Source organism: Bombus pyrosoma, linkage group LG5 (assembly GCF_014825855.1).
Source record: "Bombus pyrosoma isolate SC7728 linkage group LG5, ASM1482585v1, whole genome shotgun sequence".
Lineage (NCBI taxonomy): Eukaryota > Metazoa > Arthropoda > Insecta > Hymenoptera > Apidae > Bombus > Bombus pyrosoma.
Window position 1 is genome coordinate 8,059,903 of NC_057774.1, and position 23,576 is coordinate 8,083,478.

Consider the following 23,576-nt stretch of genomic DNA (forward strand, 5'->3'; position numbering starts at 1 on the left):
ACATGTTTCTTGGAATTTTGTGTTTTAAAATATCACTAGAATTCTTTCTGTAAACAATAACTAATACTATTCTTTTCATCATTACTATAAAAACAGTATCTTTAATCATAAATATGGGTCTTGTGTGTGATATCTATTTAGGTTATGTCTTATATTACGTTAGATGGCGAACTCAGTAATAACGTTACCATTGTATTTATCCGATTCTGTAATAATATAATTCGTTTCTGAATGGCACTACTATGTAGAAACAAATTATATTATTGTAGTATCAGATACATTTAATTGTTACAATTGTATCATTGAGATCGCCTATCACGCAATTTAAGAATCTGATAAGAAGGATACAAAATGACTCTTGTCTTTTACGAAGAATGATACATTCAACGCTTTCTTTACATCAGTAAATTTCTCATTTGATAATATTGAGCTTTTGTTCGAAATATTTTTGTTAACCTGTTCGAACTGTTTAAATTCTTATCGACCACGTATAGCGAATATCTACGTATATTTAATACAAATAGATCTATAATGATATAAATATAAATATATTCATATCAATATAAAATAAAATACATGAAATATAATTCAAACTAATTTAAGCACGAAAGACCCAAGTTTAAACAACAAGGGTTAATTTCTTCTATTTAACGTTCCAAGACGACGGAAGGAAGAGTTCGGGTTCGATCGGTCCCGTGACGACGCGTTCCATTTCCTTTTTCACGCCTCGAAGGAGTAGCCCCGTTTTGCTGCAACGGATATCCGGGGGTTACGCGGATGGATATAGGTCAGCACATCGGGAATCCGATCGATTCTCAAGGTGGATGTGACTATCGAATACGTTGAACAAACGTCGTTGCTTTTAGTAGTTTCCGTGAGCGACCTTCGCGTGAAATATAATTAGCGCTAATTATTGAATGCGCGCGGCGCACCACCGTCCCTGAATTTCCATCGATCCTGGACGAGCGAAGAGAGAGAAAGAGAGAGGAGAAAGAAGAGAGAGTAAAGCCACCACACGCGCCACCTGCTATTCGCACACGTGTGCTTTTACTTTTATCGACGTCCACCATATACAGGACGATTCATTTGTTGCTACAAGTCTAAATAAAAGAATCAATCCGATCTATCATCCAGATGAGATCGATTTTCTATTTAACCCCCCTTTCTTTTAGATTGATAATATAACATAAGAAAGATTGATATTTCTCGTTGTCGGCTAAGTTATAACATGTGTTATGCTATCGGTTAAATTATCGTGAGATAAGTAGTAAGTGGAAATACGTAGTTTCGAGTAATAAATTTGAATAATTAAGATATGCCCGATTAGAGCCACGACATATAAGTATAGTTTTGTGATAACTCATAAAATCATATTGTATGTATACACGTATGAGTTTAAGATATTCGCAAAATGTTCATAGTGTGTACTATAGCGCGTATCAGTAACTGAATATAATATTCTTTTATCACTTATCTACAACGAATTGATATGTTATGGTTATTAAAAAGTATGTATCATAATTACTAAAGATAAAACATTCAAATTTAAAGACAGTTTGGTAAATGTAGAAAGGATAATATAAGTATAAAAAGTAGATGTTACGACTGCCATGTTGAATAGAAGAAGGAACAGTGGCCTTGAACAGCCGATTGATTTTGAGCAAAAGATATAGGACAAAATAAGAGAAGGATATCGCACAAATGTAAGCCATTCGAATTTTATCCTTCAAATTTCAATAAATGAAAAAAAAATGATCGAAACGATTGTTCGCAGAATGATAAATTGGATTAGGACTATTACTCTGTAACTCTGAACTCATTATCTCCGAAAGTGTACTCCGCTGATAATGGAACGCCCTGTATGGCTCACCCTTTTGATCAAAAGCAGCTACTATCGATCGCTAATTAGCAATTATGAATGGAGTTCTCATGCTCGAGGCGATGACGATGATGCAAGGGCGCAGTCGTAATTGGTTTTCTTTTTTTTTTTTTTTTTTTTTGACATTTTTACGATTACGTGAGACTTGAAAAGATTCATTGACGAGTGAGATTTTGTAGCCCACAATTAATACAGTTATTAACAAGAAATATCACTTAGAAGGTAAGCATTAAATACGTAGAATATAGATCGTGTGTATTCATTATGCGTGTATAAAACATAAACTATCTGTTTTATATGCTACTGGACAGATATGCATAGCCAATTACGCTAATTAATATGTATACTAGTTATTCAAGTATTCAAACAAGTAGATGCAATGTTATCGGCTGACAGATTATAGTGGACATGAGAATCCAGGAGAGGTTATTTCAGCCGTACGGAGTGGTATAAATTACAATTACATATGTAAATCTAAAGCTATATATTTAACTTGGCACATATGTCATATGTATTAGGCGTGACGTCAGCTGGGCACAGTTGGTCGTTCGTCGATAATTACCTGCGTAATCGGTGCTGTTCGAATACCACAAACGATTAAAAAAGATCAAGCAAGGCTGCCATTTCGAATCATCACATACAATATATACGAATTTTTAATCTAAGAATAATGTTTCTCCGTTACAAAATACTTATTACTCAATAACGCGAGAAATTAAATGATCCAAGAGACAAAATTAAGAAACGGAGAGAAGTAATGCGACCTTAAGATCGTAAGGACGAAAGGAGAAGTGAAGGGGACGCAAAACGTACCTTGCCAAGTGCCGAAACAGAGGTAGAATCAAATGTGCAAAAAGAAAAAGAAAGGAGGAGGGAGAGAATGAGATAAAGAAGAAACAGCAGCCTCCCTTGCCAGGTGGATGGAACCTGGGGCCGACTTAATCTTAGAACACCTCCTCCACTGCCAACAAACAGACTGCGTTCTCACCACCACTCTACCCGCTGTATGTTCACACTTTCGTCATCGTTGCTGGTTAGCGGTGCAGCGCGGTTCGGCGACGGGACACACGGGACACACCAGTCACGATGACCACAACGACGCGCAGGCACACGCAACGTAACGCGAAAACTGACACGCTATCGCGACACGAACTCGCTCTCTCGCGGCACCACCGTGATACGACAACGACAACGATCGACACACCACCGTTCGGAATAATACGTCTACGATACACTGCACGACACCAATATCGGTTAAGAAATACGCATAATAAGTGAAGAGAATAGAGAACGCGTAAATCAAATTGAAACGAGATAGACAGTACGGTCAACTAAAAGAAATAAAATGACAATAACAAAAATAAAGTTGGAAACAATAAGGAATCGAACGAACGAAGAATAACAAGGAAGCAAAGGAAAATCTGTCGTTCCACAGGCTGAATCTGATCGCAATGTAAACTCGCCTTCAAGTATCTCGCGCGCGCGGTCGGCTTCTCTCGTTGTCTCGTAAAACAACAACGTATCGCGCGAGGAAAGCGCACCTGCGCGCTCCTGCGTCGTTTTCTCGGTCGTGGCCCGTTTGTCCCTGTCGCGCCACCTCTCCTCCTGTCCCTCCCAACCCGCTAACCCTCTCTTTCTTTATCCTTCGCTCCTCTCCACGAGCACCCAGACCTACTCTCTCACTCTCATTTACCTCCTCCAACACGCTCTCGAACGCTCTACAACTCGCCTGTAGTTTACTGGAGAGGGGGTCACTAGGAGGCACCTTCTCTACCTCTTCTTTCTCATTCCCCTCTACACCCGCGCGCTCACGTCGCCTTCCCCGCACAACATCCACCGTCGACCCTGTAACACCACCCACCCACCCAATACCCAGTATGCATCGTCGAGAGTCGATTACCATCGAGAGAGAGAGAACCGGGGACGGTCCCTTCCACTCTCGGCACAGCCGCGCAGTGACAGACACCAATATGGCCGCCACTGTCGACTAAATTCAACGCGGCGCGCGCGCTCGTACCGCGATTATGTAAGTCCTCAATGATTAGGAATTTTCGACGTACGTGCAATAGTGGATGACTCGTACGCGTTGCCTTCTCTGGGGTACTCTGGCTTTACATGCAAAACAATTTGGTCGGCAGATTTGGAAATCGAGTCTTTTTGCAGGATTAAAAGTAATTTTACTGCAGGGCTAGGGGAAAGTTGAGATGGATATAATGTGTATTAATTTAGATTTTAGAATTTTACTGTCAGAGTTTCTAATGATTAATAATTATTTGGCAATATGATATAGGATTTCAATTATTTTAGAATTATCCAATTTTTATTATTTCAATGTACATAATTTAGATTCGAATCTGATACTGAGACGCCATTATCTTCACCACGACTAAATATCACATTTTTCTTATCTTCAACGTGATTCAACTTAAACCATGTTTTTAGTTATATACTTCATTATATACATTATGTAATAATTTTAACAAAGACATTTGTAGCGTCTCATTCCAGTTGCCTTATCATTGTATCATTGATACATATCAAAGTTATCGTATTATTGTAACTTTCATTTTTCTTGCTAGAAAATAAGATTCATTTTATAAATTGTAGAATTGAATCGGATACAATACAATCAATAAGGGTAAAAAAGAAGAGGAACAAAGGAGAAAAACGAAGGATAGGAAACATTAACAATGTATACAGAGGTTCTAAATTAATATCCTCGTTAGGTATCAATTTCCTGCTAGTCAACGAACCTCGATTTAACCCACAAAGGGCGAATCGAAATTACACACGTAAACCATAGGTTTTCGAGTACACCCACGTTGTTTTATACGGTACAAAGACTCTGGTGAGCTCGTATGTCGCAAGTCCAAAATTAGACACTGCCAATCACCGTGCGCAATCTATATTATCGGGACAATCGATTGCCTTCGACGCGTGTTGTCGAAGCCAGCCATACTGTGATATTAATAGGTTGATTAGGAAGGACCAACGCAAAGCGATTGCCACGGGAGAGAGGTCAAATGCCAAGGAGTTTAATACGATTCGACGATGCATAAGGAGTCTCACGTTATTACCGATTACATAAGATGATCATCGATTATACGGAGAAACGCGTAAACTGGTGATTATTCCGTTCCACGCTCTAGCGAAACCTCAGTTCCAGTTTGGATTTGTAAAAGCGAGCATTGTTTCATAGGCAGCGCAGTCGATTCGAATTTTGGCTCGGAGACAAGTTTGAATTGCGCAGTTGGCTTTCGTTAATAGGTGCTCAGGTTCAAAATTAACATTAAGAAGAATTAAGTTATATGTACTAGTACAACTAACTAGAAAGTGTTTCGAATATTCAAAATATATAGATAACGTTAAAGAATTATACAGACCAATATCGATTGAGTTAAGTTAGCATAATAGCTAAACTAATGTTCATTTTTCATAAAATACCGTGGCTTTATCACCTATTTTATATTTTTTAATCTATCAGATTATCCCTGTCTTCAACTATTTCATATTAAAATACTTCCTTTTGACCTCTAACAACTAGAAACATACAATATATAACATAACATAACAAAAAACCTAAGTTATTAAACCCATTAAAAAGGAATTCAAGATGGCTATCAAACTAGTAACCGTCCTCGTACACAAGTCCGAGCATGCGCAGCTATGTCTGAACCAGTCGAATTCCAATTGGATTATAATTCAAGACCACGATTGAGATCGACGGAACCGTGCAATGACGGTTTGATTGTCAATTAGCGGAGACAAGAGGACGGTTTACGCTGGTATGAATGTAGAGTGAGGCTTGGTAAACAATAATAAAATTATCCCCAGGGCCTCGAGACACTGGAGGGGGTAGAAAAAAAGGATGAATCTAAAAAAATCGCAAAGCTGGGAGAGACCGCAATGCGTCTCGAAGGCCGCGTCGCCCTGTCTGACCACGAATCGAACTTTTCTACTTAGAAATCGGGCGAGCCGGAGATGCACGAAGGGGCACGAGTCGAGTCGAAGCAACACGTGGCCCCGGGAATACGGGAGTGATCGACGTCGCCGCTGTCGCACAGACTCGATTATTCTAGCTACGAAAGTCCGGAACTGTTACACGCTCGGCGTCTCAATGTCATGGCTTCAGCAGGCACGATAAACGCGCCCGAGCGTAGAGGGATCGACGTAGGAAAGAGAGAGGGAAACAAGGAAAAAAAAACAATAACACGCAACAGAGAAACTTGCACCGCGAAAAAGCAAACGAAGTAGAGGAAAGAAGATATCGTAGTGCGCAACGAAATACAATGAAACCGAAACAGATATGCATCGTCGGCTGTTCGTTTACAGAGTTAAGAACTAAGATGGTGGGGGAAACACGAAGTTGGAACCAATGGCGTCACACCACCGGTGATATCCAATCGACAGAGGCAATTTTATAGGACTTGAAATTTCGCGATCAATTTAAATGACCCATATTCCGAACGTGCACCATTGCGTTGTCTAACGGGTGTCGGAATTGTTTGGATAACATTCTATTTGCGAGGAGGTTGAATCATCATGTTTTTCAAGAGATATGGAGAATGATAATAGAGGCTACAAAAAATATTTGCAGATATCCATACTTACTAATGAAAGATGTTTTCATTTTTATCAGGTTCCATGTTTCACTTGTATGATATGAAACTTTATAATCATACGAAACTAATACTAAAAGATACGAAATTTAATATACATAATACCTAATTAATTACTATGTAAATGATATAATAAATAAAATGTCATGCAAATGTAGATACTGTATATCGTTCGTGATATTGTCATTTATGAAATTCTATATTTTATTTATCGCAAATTTACTTAATTTCGATTCTGATTCAATTTTATCGTTCGAGGAACATTTCTGTGCAATTTTGGACACACTTTGAGCAGAGAATATGCGCGAGAGTAACTCAGCATTCTCTCGAGTACAACAGACAGGTCGAGTAATTGGATCGAGCGGCCGGGCTGCGATTGGCAGCCGACTAACAGGCCTGTTTCAACCCCCATCCAGGAAGTGGCAAGGGCTTGAGAGAGATCCTATAATGCTTTGCTTAACTTGACCTTAATTTCACGAGATACAATCTGATTGCCGTTTATGAGTTCTTGGAAATTGTAGGACACACATATTGCTTTTACGGGCAGGGAAAGATAGATCACCGCCATATTCTTTCCATCAGGTATCTTTTATTATTACTGCAACATCTTTTAAGAATATTCCTACATCGTAAAACGTACATTGAAGAACAATTTTATCTCAGTCACGTGAACGTATAAAAAATTGCATGCGTATCTTTTCTCTTTTTTAGGGTCAAAGAATGCACGGGTAAAAGAGACGTATTAAGAATATCCCTGCATACTCGAATTGAATGTAAAGAGTAGAAGTGAAAAAAATTTTTTTTTATTTATTTATTTATTTAAATTTTACAATTTGTCCAGTAGGACATTTAGTAAAATATTATAGCTGAAAATATTTGATAAAATATAGCAGCGGGACTTCATCTTCCAGGTTGTTTATTGTATTTCTATTGTGAGGTCTGCAGAAGTGAAGAAAAAAAAACTTCACTACAAAATTTTCCCCAGTTGTTCTACACTTCCCGCGAAAGTTTATTATCAAAACAAGACAATTATAATAAAGTGTAAACTTTTGTCCATTTATGGAATAGTTAAAAGTGTACGAATTCGCAAAATGTATTATAATCTTCAAAAATATATAAAATATCCAAAGCTCCATAGAAATATTAGCAATAATTGCGAATAAATTGCACTGCGAAAATATTTTAATAACAACAACAACAACAATAATAATATAAATAGAACCAGAAGTAAAAATTTATTTCTTTAAACCTATAATGACTAGTTATATTTCAAAAAATATACCACAAAGGCTTTATCACAGCGTTTTCCTGGTCTTTCACTATTTTTCTTTAGACGTTTCTTATTCTTTCCTTTTTCATAAATAATTTCGTTCATCTGCTCTTCGATTTTTATCACGATCATAGCGTTACAATGCAGAACGACGTCAGTGATTCCTTCTTTATCGCATTCCTGCCCCCTTCCTTTTGTAATTTCGCCCGAAAGTGACGAAGAGAGGGGTGGAGTAGTACCTTCCAGACAATAGCAGAACGGAAGACTCCAGTCCCTCGAACGTTTCCACTTTCAAGTCTCGACTTTCAACCCTCTTGTATCTTCTCTCAACGAAACATCCTGTTCTTTTCCATTCAAGTTTATTCAATATCCAAGGGAAATCTTCCTTTTTCCTCATTTCTTATCTTGATATATTTATTCGAAGAAAAGTAGATTGGATCTCGACAAAATGTATTTAAGTATTCTTCCTTTCCTGTTACACCCACTAAATTGGATTCGCCAAGATGAAGATAAAAAGTGTTTATAAAAGAAGTTCGTTAGGAAGTCTTTATGTTGAGGTATACAGAAGAGGGAAGAAGATTATTTATATAAATTTCTGAAGTATCAGAATTAGGGAGTCTTTGAGAAAACACTGTCGAAAGTTCATCGAATTTAATTCCTTCAATTATAATAATTTGAATCGGCTCGAGGAAGTAAGAAAGAAGTACAAGACATCGTATTAAAAGCATATTCGAAGAAAGAAGATTGCTTGTGTAAATATCTGAAATATCAGAATTAATGTATTTTTAAGAAAATTCTGCTGAAACCTTCTTAAATTTAATTTTCTTCGCTTGTAATAGTTTTGTAGAAGGCACTGGAGTTCAGATGGAAGAAGCGCGAAGAAATTATCTACTAAATGTAGAGGAAGATCCTTCATATAAAAGTTTGAAATATCAGAACCGAAGAATCTTCAACAAAAATTCTGTTGAAGGTTTCTTAAATTTAATTTTCCTCGGTTATAATTATTTCCAAGGAAGTATTGGGGTTTAGAAGGAAGAAACGAAGACATTCTCTGGTATCGATCAACTGATAATCAGCTTTCGTTTCTTGCGCGCAGCAGGGATGTCTTTATATCAACGAGGCTTAACCTTCGAGTATATTAAGGGCATCATAGTTTGCTCAGTAACAAATAGGGCCAAGGACATCTAGTCCGGTTATGAACTGCTCGCTTGAATAATTGATAAAATATCGACAAAATTGCTCGCGACTTATCAGCTGCGTTACCGTTTTCCATTCGGGCTAACCGTTAATCTTCCATCATCCTTCAATATCGTTTATTCTTTCTAGTAAATGTAGAACAGGAATATTCAATGTCCATTTAAGAGGTAGAAAAATGAATATGCAAGATACATTTATAAGAAAGTCATAAATTTTTACGAACCTTCGCCTCAAGTTGGAAAATTGATAAAAAACTAAAAAAGGTTTACATAACCTCTTTTGTAATTGGAATTTTGTCGAACTAACCTATAAGACTAGGAGATCTTTGCTCGTTCTTTACATTTCTTTCGAATTACAAGTATTTTTGCAATGCCACAAGTCTTGCAATTAATGATATCTACATCCTTAAATTTTCTACAATTGAACAGACTCTTGTATCATAACATAAAACACTAAATAAAATAAAATTTGTTATATTTCTCCAATATAAGCAGTAAGTACCCTAATATTTATAGCCATCGGTGTACATTACTTCCGAAGCAAGTAATCTAACCGATACATTTTTCCTTTGCATAAGTTATTTCTTCATCCCTAAACTACGTAACCTATTTCTTGATGGGCAAGTATCAACTACTCCTACGTGGGTGGTTTCTGAAAAGGCCGCGGAGGATACCAAGGAAGGAAAGTACGACAGGAGCAACAAGGTGAATTCCACTCTTCCCCATGTCCTGAAAGAGAGATAGAGAGATAGAGAGATAGAGAGATAGAGAGATAGAGAGAGAGAGAGAGAGAGAGAGAGAGAATTCATGCACGAGCGGCTGTCAGGGGTTGACCTAATTCCACTTCGTAAGTTGGCCTCTGACTGTCTGACCTTTTCCCAGGAGAGTTCCTGGCGAGGGTACACGCGTACGAGCCCGTGAACCAGCTACGAATCGTTCGAGGGACAGAGAGCCACGGCGGACACGTGTACGGCCTCCATAAGCAGGAGGAACATGCGCAATATGGGGGGAACGCGTAGTACGACAGTGCGTAGAATACGCATGGAACAGAAATCGGAAAATGAAGTCAATAATGGTAACGCGGGAAAGTGAAACAGAGAGAGAAAGTTCGCAGACTTTGATACTGTAAGTTAAGTATTATTTGTCAATTGAAGGATAATTAGTACATAAACGAGAGTCGGGAAAAAGAAGAAAATAGAGAGGAAAAGTAACTGCAAAGTTTGATTATATTTTTAATTGTAACGGCGAGTCGAGGTGTAATAGTTAAAAAATTGGAGAACAAGGGAAGTAAATGAAAGTCAAGAAGAAGAAGAAAACAGAGAGGAAAAATGACAACAAAGTTTAATTACTTTTAACCTTAATCGCGAGTGAAAGCGTAACAGCCCAGAAATTGGAAAGCGAGTTGTAAGACGGAAAAATGAATCAGAGAAATTAGATTTAATCATGTAATGAAGCTGACTGAGGTTACTGAATGTACTGAGAAAACCGGATTACCGTTTATTGATAAATCTTTTGTGCTTATTCCGTGGCGCAGGATAAGTAGATCTGTCCGATCGGGGTCAGACTCAACAAGTAGTCGAGTTGCTATATGCGACTATCCGCGGGTCATACTGCCATACTTTTTAAAAACGGAGGAACAGATTAAATTTTTCTGAATTTCAAACGAACTAAATTTAAACTCCATAAACAGACTGCGGATTTTTATACATTTATGGAAATTTATGGAACGCGAATAAATACAAAATAGAAGAAATGTATAATAAGTGTTCGCGCAGAAATATACATACGTACAAAATATAAAAAAAAATAGAGTACTCGTTATAATATTCAGTAACTGAAACGAATCTCTACTTCAGTTCTATTTTAACTCGAAAGCTGTGTTCTCGCACGATCTTCCCTTTCCCTCGCCTCGTGCAATTCGTAACGTAATCTGACAACAACCGTATCCAATACACCATCGGCGAAAGCTTAATGATAAATCAAATTATGAAGCTATGAAACAAACACGAAGAAACTTCCACAGGAAGAAAATTTATAGAAGAAGAAAGTGTAACGAGAAACGGGGCTGGGATTAAGCCGTATCCAGAAAGGCCGGCGAATTTGCGTAGGTGTACACAAGCGCCGTAGATAGTGGAGGTTCGCCAGGCAAGTGCGAAACGACCGTGAGGGGATAAGCGAAACTGGGTCAGCCCTGGGAACCGGAGAGCCTGGGGCTCGTGTCCGGGAACACGACTGGCCACAGAGAGGAAAAGAGAGAAGATAGTGCATGTATGCGTGTACCTGGTGAATATATCGGCTTTGGAACGGAAGTCGGCGCACGCATTATTTATAAAAAGGAACCTGCTCGCTGGAAAATTGTGATACCGTGGGCTCGATTCGTGAATTATGCATTACGCGCCGCTAGCTTATCAATGCATGAAAGAACTCTGAACTCTGAAAGCGCTGAACGAATGTGCCATTATACTGTCTAGGAATTGGATGAACCGAGTGAAAACGTGGAGGTATGAATTCGTCGTAAATCGTGGCAATAAATAATATAACGTTGCTCTCGGATGCTGTTCTGTTGAGAATGAATAGAGGATATAATTCAGAATGATAAAGGTCATGAGGCGGGTTGATGAAACATAAGGAACATACGGGGGGGTGCAGGAAACAAGGATACCTTGGTGCCAATTTGTTGGAGCTGGCTTAAAATAATTCACGGTATTACTGAGAATATATTAGATATGGAAGATTGTCTTCTTTTTTCGTTTAAGTTGGTTGTACGTAGAATAAGGGGAATGATAAAAGAATATAGTCTTCTTGAGTAATAGATAATAGTAATCGTGTGAAACCTTGTCTCAGTTTGATCAATATAGTGAATGTAATACGGTGAAAGAGTTTTAGTATGAAAGAGTAAAAGGTATTAAAAGATATATATTTGGTATATGGACTATGGATGTTCCTACGATTTTGGAAAATTTAGAAGTGTACAGATATACAAAATATTTATAAATATTATATGAATTATATAATATCCAAAGTAAAGTAATTTAATCTTATTTAGCATAAATTAATTTAATAGGTTTAATAAGAAGATCTGATGTATTTAAATTGAACTAATTTCTTCTTTAATTGAAATAATTTTGTCCACCCTGTACGTATAATATATAGTTAAGGTAAAGTCATTTTGACAGAACAATACACACAGGGAATTTATGTTTCGAAGATACAAGACGCGTTTCATTCCCGAGCAAAGACAAACGATCTACTTGGCCAACAATGGTCATGTACCATCATTGCCTGTGCGAAAATATTAGGAGAAAGAGCAAATAACATCCGCTATCTTGACGTATGAACGTATCTATGAAAACATATGAATCACTGTGCGTATTTGCATATTCAAAGAGAGGAAGAGATTTGAGAGGCGCCGGTATCATCGACGACAGTTGACCTAGATCGTTTGAACGAAAAACAGGCGGGTCGATTATATCGAAATAATAATTCTGCCTCGGACCAGACCATTCTCGTTTCATACTACGACCAGGCAGCGCAAGAGAAAATCTACCTGGTCTTAAGTCATAAATTTTATACTGGTCAATTGTAAAAAGTTCATTCGACTTGTGTTGAATTTTGTAGCTAAATTGGAAAAGTAGCTTGCACATCTAGGAAACATGTAGCGATGTATATTTTTCAAATGATCACAAAAGTAAAAATTATCAAGATTAAGAAAACCCGAAAGACTTCTATTTGCCAATGAACTTGAATGTTTTGCATAAAAATTTGTGAAGAGTTTCCCATTCAAGATACTGTTACTAGTTCTTTATACTCAGAGGACGTTTAACATTTTGTAACATTATTTATGAGAAGACTACGTGAATACAAAGCATCGCACGATTCTTGATATTTCGCAAATTGTCACGAAAGTAAAAACGACTAAGATCTAATGAATCTCACCTTAGTAATTAACTTAAGTGTTTACGTAAGTGTTTTGGAATAATCTCTACTATTCTTTCCGTCAATTACAAGGAATCTAATACCTTGTAACAGAGTTTATGGTGAGTTCAGGTGGATGTATTCATCTATGGTGGAATTAGAGGGTCTAACGAGATATATGGAACTGCAGCGATGCAGCTAGAATCGTGGATTAATGTAACATAATCGAATAACTGGAACCACTGAGTCCCCTTCTGCGTTCACGACGTGACGTCAACGACTAACTCCAACTTGTACGTGACTGTTTCTCTGTATTTATCACTCTGTAGCTGTAAAATAACTCTCAACACACCGTTGAGAGTTTCCTAAATGAGACGATAACATTAACAACGGGACCGAGCGACTGGTCCAAGTTTCAGATCGACCGAATTTATGAATACCACGAATTTAGAACGAAAAATGATAGATCGAGGGTCAGAAAGGACACATAAAGTGAGATAAATTGAGCTTGGAAGGAGAAATCTCGAAAAGAAATTGAAGTAATAAATGATAGTGTCATTGGGGTGAATTTAATCTTTCGAAGATGCAAAGATTTGTAGGAATTCGTGTCCCATTTGCCATTGCTTGATATTGTTTCATGGCAATAGTAAAATAATAAAATGTATGATAGGTCAACAATTTTGACGAATATATATTTTGTTATACAAATAAAAGGACGTTCCTGGGAATGTATGTTAAATAAGAACGTGTGGTTTCGTACACGGTAGTTGTGAAAAATTGCACAAGCTAAAAGTGTGATCAGCTGTTGTTAAATAGTCGGGACAGGATTGCATAATGCTTGCATTACGTGACGGTGCATTCCCTTCCTCCTTCCGCTCTTCCGGATAGTCTATATACAATGAGTACATAGAGCCTCTAAAGTACAAGGCTACGAGCTGACCAGTGACGTACGACATACTGGCACGTTGTAGGCACCTCTATTTTCATCGTTTTAACAGTGTTTTAAATGCAAAATAACCATTAACCGAAAGTTTCAAACCTTGCAACACCTAACTTCCTTAAAAAATAAATAATATATAATGAGGCATTGTCCAGGAATATTAATATAAATTTTACCATTAATTATCTCCTTTATATTTTAATCATTTCCCAAAAGAAAACTTTTCCATTAAATTTCACTGACTTCCTCTTTTCATTATTTCTCTAAAATTAGGACTCCACCTTTAGAGATGACCGCATCCTTTCTTATTATTCTACTAAATTTAAGATTTGATTATCAGAAATTGCTGCATCCTACCTCCATTATTCCACCAAATTTACGATTTTATTATAACTATAGAACAACTATTAATACTACTATTTGACTCATCATGTATCTAATGAATTCTTATACACACCTGCACCATCATCGATGACACACTAGAAAGGAGCGTGCTCATTAGAGGACGGAATGAAAACGTACCTCGCTGCCAAAAACGCGATGCTGCAATGCTCGCTGTCGTCGCAGCGTAAGTCTTACATAACCCTACTCCCCTTACTCCTAGCGCCACCTAGACGACCCTTTGTTGCAAGCCGTAACGCGATGTTTTTACGTGCTCGTCGCTCTCCCTCTTTGCTGTGCTCGCACGAGTTTTCTAGGAACGCAAAGTCGAGTGACGTGGCGGTTAAATTTTCCACCAAGTTGCACGGATATATTTACAACGTCAGGACGAGTTCGAACACGGTCGCTTTTTGATTCTGGGCTCCCTTACACCGAAGAACTTGTTAGACACTCTGATGGTAAAAAAGGGTCTTTTGTTGTATAATTGGCGGAAGAGATATATAGAATTATAAATCAAGCCTGCTGTTCAACTTAGGTTCGTGGAACTCTGAGTGGAAATTATATTTCGATAAATATTAACCAAAATGTAGATAGTGTTTTAACGTTCAAATTGTACATCATAACGTTCTTTGTTAAATATTCTGACAAAACTTCTTATCTCCCCCTAGATATCTCAAATTACTGTATTCGAAATTTAAAACATGCAAACTTTAACCAAATCTGCCCACTTTTACGATCCCACTATAATATCTTCAATTTTTATTCTAGTTTTAAGTATATTCCTTTGATCAATTTGATATCTTTATGGAATAATAGACATATTTTGAAATTGAAGCGTAATGAAGTTATTTATAAATATAGATTGGAATGCTGTAAGATGTATAGAACGCATTAAAACCTTTTAGGTGCGGGGACCTTGAATCTAAAGCTATTCGCTTACGCCTGTGATAATTTTGATCTTGTTTGTCAATGCCTACGAGTGTTTAACGCAAGTCTAACAAATTTCCTTAGACATATTTGTATTAGTAAAGAAATTGCAATTTGATTAGAAAATATTATTAGGAAACGCTATTTCTAAATACTGATAAATGTCAACATCATGTTAAATTTCAATTTTGAGTGGATTACGAATGTTCATGTATTTATATAACAAATTTTCAAAGTACACATATTATGCAAAATGTGCAAAACATCCATTAAAGATGAAACAAATCTTCGTCTAAATCCTATCTCTCTGATTGTTCATCTCAACACAAATTTGCATAAACATTTTCCATTGAGGTATCAACGTAATAGCGAATATATCTACATAATGTTGTTTTAATGTTAGGAAATCCTGATTTACGATTGATATAAAAACAATTGTTACCAGACTAACGCAATCCATTTCTGGGGATCGTCATAAGCGGATCACAGAGAGAGGAATTGAGAATTCATTAAGATTTAATCGGAATAACGTGATTCGATTATACCATTTATACTATCGTGATATAATTATCGAAATAGCGAATGTCTATATTTGTGCACTGCTGCTTACACTGCAGATAACAGAATCTACGATAATACCCACTGTCTATATGTTATATTATTTTGAGTTGCCTGCATCTCTCAACACCGCGTTAGGGAGATAAAGATTAATTTATGCGCGCATTGAATGGTATTTTTCGCATCAAAGTCTTTATTCTACGAAAGAATGACAATTCTTTAGAATCATTCGTATTTTTGATTAAAAAATTAAGTCATCCTAAATATATACAAATACGCAATAATTAGAAATTAAATTGTTTTCACTGGGGACGTTTAATCATTATAATGGCAGCGATGATGTCACGCCAAGCATTAACGCTGCAATGATCTAATGAACACATCAGAGGATATCAAGTGCGGCTTCGAATCATGTTAGCTTCTCGTAAGAAACTTCACTACGCGTTTTACTACATTGTTCTATCTGATTCTTTGTTTCCTAACCAAATTACGCACTGAATTTCAGTTCGAAAGAAATCTTCGACCGAAGAGTTTGTAGCAATAAAGCAATTCTAACATTTACATTGTATTTATTGGAATAGAAAGAAGATGAAATATAATTCATACATAAAAATGTAAAAGTTTATTAGTACGAATACCAGTGCGTCCGTAAAGGTACTTGATTTATTTCAATTATTACTACAAAGTAAGTTACTTTAATTATTATTGAGGTTAGGTTACTTAAAAAAATTTGAAATTTAGAAAATGTTCTTTCAAATTTAGATCTTCTTAATAATCAACAAATGGATGGATCAACAATGGATTAAATTGGTTCCATTAAAAGGAAATTAATTTATAGGACGGCGGCGTATAGATCTTCAAATGAGGGACTAATGAAACACATAGTGGAAACTTAGCGCCCTCTAAGAATTCGCAACTAGGAAGGAAGTCTTCTGCTGAGAAGTTGAGAATCAGCTGATTGGTCACCAGAGCGTCAGCTGATTTTGACAGCACAGTCGACCTTGTGCGCATCTTAGCGCGTCGCGCGCCCTGAACCAATTCAAATATACGATTTATGGCGACCACGCATGCGCGTTGCGCATACGCGCTCCCTGTTTGCATTAATAACATCCAAAAGTCTTTTCGATATTACCAGCCCATTAACGGAATCTTCATAACGTTTCTATTTTATAAGATATTTAATTTAGGAAGTATCTTTTGAATAAACAAGTTGAAAGATGGTTCAACTACAAAGAAATTCATTGAAGACTTTATCTTCAGAGATGCTTCACTCTTATGATGACATGCGTACTTGCGCATTGTTTGCCTTGCCAGAGGATCAGCCAGAGCTTGCCAGAGGATCAATAATTCATTTCTCATCTGTCACGCCCCTATTTGGTGGACTCGCGATATCAGTAGAGGCGCACCACAGTAAACCGTGTTAAATTGCTGAACTTAAAGCCAATCGTGTCATTAAGCTGAGTAATTCTTAGCTTTCGTTATCTATGCATAGCTGATATCGATATAGAATCTGATTGACAGCGTAAATATTTAAGCTGGTTTCATAATCCGTAATAGCAAATATTATTTGGTTACGACAGTCTTTATGACTTTCAATCCATAAATTGTTGAGTGCGTTATTATAGGATCCCATAGATATCAATGCAGACTTTGTATCTGATGTTTTCCAGTTAAAGTACGATTTTATGATCGTTTATTGTCCCTTCATAAAATCACCATAGAGGACCTGCAGGTAACTCAATGGGCTGCTAACGCCCTCAGAAAACTGAGATACCACCAGCTGTGTTCACTCGCTTCATTACCCACCGAGTGAACGCAGAGTGGCTCCCTGTTCTCCGAGAGCCCGTTCACCATTTCCGTTTCGCTTTTACCGACCGAACGGGTTGGATGATAATCAGGTCTTTCCACGGTTCTTCTTTGGTTGATGGCTTTTAAAAAGAGGGACCCTGAGGACCCTCATTCATTGATTATTGATTCAATGTTATTGCCACATTCATTATTAATCCAACGTTTAGATGTTTAAAATTTACCATTTTGTTGGTGAATAATTTCCTTGTCTCATAAACTTTATTTCTCCTCGAACAGTTTCATTAAAGATATGAAAAACTACGTATCTGATGTAACGTAAGACACACACGCCGTTCAATAATGGAATTTCTGAAAATCCCGGAAGATTAAAAAATAGCTATCGAACATGATAAAATCTGATAATAAAAAGCTAATGGAAACATGTATGTGAAGATAGCAAGAGAACCAATGAACTATGAATCACAATAAGACTGATAACTGAATATGACATTATTGATACCGACTGGAAGTAAATTTTTTTTTTTATGTTTAACGAACTGTGAACTGTCGCATAATGGCCAACTTATAGTTATACCAAGGTACCACTGAAGAAGAAAAACTTATTATTCAAACTCAAGATGATCGATCACTCTAACCTTAATATATGTATGTACACATACCTGACAATTATTCATTTTGCTTTTTTGTATGATAACAAATCTTTAAAACAAAGTATAAGAAAAAATAACGTAAATAATAGGAATGGAAAAGTACGGGACCCGGAATACATATAATATACATGTATAATTAGTGAAACTAAACAATTACATAAGCTCTACGAACAATTTAAAATCCCTTTACGTATAGCACCGAGTTTACTTATCTTATCGAGCGTCGGCCACGCTGTATTCGGCTCCTATCTTCGGCGCTATATGCGAATTCAAACGTGTACACAAAGCCGGATAGAGTTCGCGCGCGCAGTTTACGACGAGACCGGCAACGATCAGACATCAAAGCGGCTTCTGCTATATACGCTGTACGTGACGGTAGTCGAGTTTCAAGGTTAAACGATAAGTCGTTCAAAACAGGGTTATCACGGGGCCTCTTCCAATAGAATAACTTCGTCCTATTCTAATTAATCACTGGGAGTTTTTGTCATTCATAAAATATAACTAGAAAGTTAACCATATAATTTGTATAAATCTAGTTTGAAAGTTATATTCACAAAATTCCAAGAAACATATATTTTCATTATCGCAAGATCATATTTGTTCTAGAATTTTTTACCAAGCTACCAATGTCGGTAGCGTTTACGTTTTTATCATACATTACTATATATTACGCAAATTGGTTAAGAAATAAATTAATTGTTTAACACCACACAAATGTTAATGCGTTTATTTCTTTTCATTTTTCGTACCACCGAAGAACACTTAATGGGTTCTTTTTGAAGGTTATAAAAACTCTCACGGAACTTCATTGAGCACTGGAAGCGAGCCAATCAGAGATCACAGTAGAAAGAGGGCGCGTTTACGCACGTCGTCGACGCGTGCGAATGACGTCACAATGTGACGTTGCGTGCGTGCACGCACGATACGCCAAACGATTACGGTGGATCGTAACAGAATAAAATAGTGATACAGACGTGACGTATTTCAGATATATCTATCTTTTTCACAATCTTTTTGTATGATCTTTTTTCAAAGTTTTCGAAATTTCTAATTTAATATTTTTAATTAAAATACAGGCATCTCTCACCTCTACATGATCCGAAATGGATGTTATATTTCAATAGATAGTATAAAAATATAGGTAGTTGGTTCTAATATTGGATACAATTTTATTACTTTTTTATGTCTAAGATAATGGAATATATATCTACTACTATCTGGAGAAATATGCGAAGAAAAAATTCTCAGTCCATTCTTCTGGCATTTAAAAATCTAACGTTTCAAAGTGTTTGATATTTTATTCTGCTAAAAGATCCACCAAGATTTTACTGTAAAAAGCCAAATGTAAAAAATCACTTACAGTCTACTGCTAGGTTCGTTGCTTGCCTCGTCACCTTCGATTCGATAAACCATACCGGACATCACGTATTCAAAGCTATCTGCTCTGGAACCGCCTTCCTGTTCCGTCGCGTTCCACTCCCCTCCATCGGGATAACCGTCCTCCCTCAAGGTCGTTGCAAGAACCAAACGAAATTTATCACCTGAAAAAAGAAATCAGAATATTCTAATAAACTATACCATTTGAAAAATAATTTTACATATGTAACCATTTTAAGAAGCTTTTTGCCTTTATCTAAATATTGACGTAGCAAAAATCCGCAACGTCGAAACACGGAAATTGATACCTAATAATAAACCTCAAGGTGACTACATTGAAAATACGACTATGAGGGCGTTGCAGACGTTCGTTTCGCCACGTCTCAAACGAAATACATACATGGTTGATCGGATTTAAACCAATAGGACCTGTCCGTCTTCATACCGCTACTTTCGCGGAACAGACTATAGACACATACGCGTGTGCAGCACACGATAAAGAAACGAGAAAACCGATTGACGTTTTCCTCTCTTATTGCATCATACATCGCACGGTACAAACGTGACACAACACGTTATCGCACATTTGGAAGGAAACACGAAAACTGTAATACAACATATGTCATATCGATTATACGCGTCCTACCGATGATTATGTAAGAGGTGCATAGAGTAGCAAAAGCTTCAGAAATTACCGCAACAAAATAGGTCCTAAATTAGCGGAAGTGACGGTAATCGAACAGTAGCAGGAGAATATTTCGAAAATATAGTTATTGTTAGTATTATGTGAATATTCATTTATATTATATAAATATCAAAGAATTTTTCATGTTGAAATTGTTATAATAAAAAGGGATGTTAATATATCGTAACAACATAGAATAAGATATTTCACGAAAGGAAGCAATCTTTAAAGAATATATGTAAATATAATGCGTATTCGGAATGGATCGTTGAATAATCATATAGTAGGGAAGGAAAGGGGTAAAAGATGGAAAGTAGGGAGATCGAAAGGAAGGGATGCATGGGGAGAGGCTAACCTATACAGGGAATAAGACTACTAGCGACATAGAAAACTGGGACACTAAATGAAAAGGACAAAGTTGTCAACGTAATTGCATTATCAGTGGAATTACATTAAACACGTAGTTGAATGAAACATACCACTTCTCTATTGCACCTATTCGATTAAATAGGAAGCGCCGCGAAGCTCGCACGTAAGAATCCCAGAGAACAAGGGTCAAGGTTAGAATTCTATACTATGCCGATGATAGATATAGCATGGTAATCGATATTACCGGCCGTGGCAATGTCGAGGAGGACACAAAGAAACGACGAATGAAAACGGAGTTAGAAAAATCTACATATCCAATTGATCATGTTACGAGATGTCTGTGGGGTTAGGCTTACATCACGATAATGGTATAACGATTATAGATTATCTAGTTGAGCGATACAGGACCATATTATCAACCCCAGCCATATTACAACCAATACGAATCGAGCGAAGGATATGGGCTCGCGTGATTTACAGCATTAACCTTGACATTGACAGCAACGCGTATCGTTAATTCCCTTGCACCAGAGACGCATATTAATACTTTAAACTAAATTTAGGCTTTCCTAGAACATGGTTGTTTTCGAAGGCGATGTACAAAATTGCACTGCGTCATAAATATTTGAAACGTCAATACCGCATATATACGAGAAAATATGGTAGACAAAATTAGCGGGTATTACATTACAATCCGATGTTACTAAATGCTTAAATAAAGCTTTATTTAAAGTTAAAAACAACGAAAGACATTTTGAAAGATAATAATACGACATAACACATTCAGCAACATCGACCACCCCCGCGTACGAAAGCTTTAACGTGTTCCAGGGTCTATCGAAAACCGCCATCTTGTCTCACGACATTAAGCACAGTGGAGAGGAAGAGAGCATTCAACGATAGTTTATATCCATTCTTGATATGATCGCGCATCCGCGTTTTCCGCACAGGGTAACTTTCGTTCTCTATTTCAATATTCACGCACCTGCACCATAATCTTGCCTACTGCTCAAGGCGATTGCCAGCACACTGCTACAACTGCATTCCTTGGGTAACCACATATAACGATTACATTATGACGATTTGCAGAGCCCCATTCCTTTTCCACTGCCTTCGCAGTCGACATGCTCCTTCTCACTGCGTAATCCGTAACACATCTCAACTTCGTGTAATTCAACATGTCCGTGCGTAGTGTAATATAGGTTAGTCGCGCGGTGCGAAACGAAACTGCGTACACACGAAGAAGACGGTGGCACGTAGCGCTTTGCCGGCTACGAAATAACCGGCGGAAAAAGCGCGCGCGATACGCGACCAGGGAGGTGAACGCGAATACACGCTCGATGAAACGACAGATAGCGATGACGACGACGACGACAACGAAGATAACAACGACGACTACGAAAACGACGACGATAACGACCACGACCACGATCACGACGACAACGACGACAACGACGACAACGACGACAACAACGACAACAACGACGACGACGACGACGACGACGACGAGTGATACCACCAAAAGCAAGGCAGCACACGATCGGAGAAGAGAGTACAGACGAACACACACACAAACCGCTTCTTCTCTCGGCGAACGAGTATCGCGACCGACACGGCTACGAGTCGTGGACGTTTTGACCTTGGCATTGAACTTATGGGAGCTGCCGGCTGAAGCAGGAGAGAGGAGTGGAATACGAGCGACGGGGAACAGAGTGGGGAGTAGAATGTGGTACGGGCAAAGCGGGGCGCATGGGAGGCAGATTGCGTCATCTCGCGCAAGCCTGTGCGCCGCGCGTCAATACAGCGGGACTGCCTGGCCCTATGGACTAACCTTCGTTCCCCTTCCAACACAATTCCACGCGCTCTATTCTGCACGATCGACAAGCTCCTTCCTGCAAAATCCATCCCGCCTCTTTGCTCCTCGCCAGCTGTAAACCAACGATCTCCATTCCTTTTTTACTATGTAGATTTCGATTATGCTACAGATTACGTTACAGCTGTAAGACTTTTATTTTTGCACGAATAAAACTTCTTAGTTATATTATAATACGAACTTCTAGAATTAGTATGTATGTATTTAATATGTATTTATGACTTCATTATATTGTTCCTGTAATACTACAACATAGTAGGTAATATAATAAAAGAGATAAATTGAGCTATACAGCACTGAAGTTAATCGGGGGTTACAAGAAAGACGTAGAAGGAAACACCATTCTCAGAGTAGCAGTGAGGAAACAGGATATGAATCTGTAAACATAGTGAACAGGCAGGGGTGGATCGACGATGCGGTGCACCCCACCTCTTTCTCCCTTCCTTGCTACCGGTGGGTGTGACGCACCCACTCCCTCTGCAACGCCCGAATCAACGAGATACATCCAGAACTGTCCGTGAGCCGACTCAAAATGACGATATTTGGAGGGAGGAGGGGTTAGAGGTTTGCTGCAGCGTGACGTGGCCTTGGGCATTTACAAATCTAATATATATTACACGTGCTGTTTTTTTCATCAGACTGATTCGTCTCGAATCGGAAACAAATTTAAGTCGAATTTGGAAATGTCCAGAAATTTTCTAATAACCTGATTCTCATTGTATATACCGAAATATAATGTGTACAACGTATTTCAGTAGTTAACAAATATTTTTTCCTCCTTACTTCCTCTTCCACTAATGACACATTTGTTACGCGAATGAACAGCAGTGGTAAAAACATTAACCAAGCGGACGACCTTTAGCATCAACTTACACGTAGAGATATAGACGTCGCGTCGCTTTGCACGTCTGCGTCGCCGTAAGCTCCAGCAGCTTTTCAAAGACACGGAATTCATAAAGGAACGACGCTGAAGAAACTAAAACTAAATGACGACAGAGGCGTGTTTCTGTATAAAAAAAAAAAAAAAAAAAAAAAAAAAAAAAAAAAAAAAAAAAAAGAGAAGACGAAAATACGTCGTATCTCCACATTCTAAAATGGACGGTTCACGTGTCCTAAACACGACGAGGT

The 23,576-nt window shown here is 37.7% G+C and overlaps 1 protein-coding gene and 1 long non-coding RNA gene across 9 annotated transcripts in view; one reads left to right on the forward strand and one right to left on the reverse strand.

The window, feature by feature from the left end:
- Positions 1-23,576, reverse strand: part of LOC122567610 (DNA-directed RNA polymerases I, II, and III subunit RPABC3) — a 71,220-nt gene that overhangs the window by 15,634 nt on the left and 32,010 nt on the right. For 4 of the 5 annotated variants that reach the window (XM_043726359.1, XM_043726358.1, XM_043726361.1 and 1 more), the window contains exon 3: positions 19,505-19,685. In XM_043726359.1, the coding sequence (XP_043582294.1) occupies positions 19,505-19,685 (181 nt within the window). Of the gene's footprint in view, positions 1-19,504; positions 19,686-21,560; positions 22,196-23,576 lie in introns of those variants that run through there. The other variant, XM_043726360.1, reaches the window with a different exon arrangement.
- Positions 14,278-16,922, forward strand: LOC122567615. Of its 4 annotated transcripts, none has more exons than XR_006316837.1 (5): positions 14,278-14,735; positions 14,969-15,481; positions 15,573-16,109; positions 16,191-16,370; positions 16,448-16,922. It is a non-coding gene; the product is annotated as an uncharacterized LOC122567615 (long non-coding RNA). The 4 variants fall into 4 exon arrangements; XR_006316838.1 differs by having other exon boundaries at positions 15,106-15,481; XR_006316835.1 differs by lacking the exon at positions 14,969-15,481.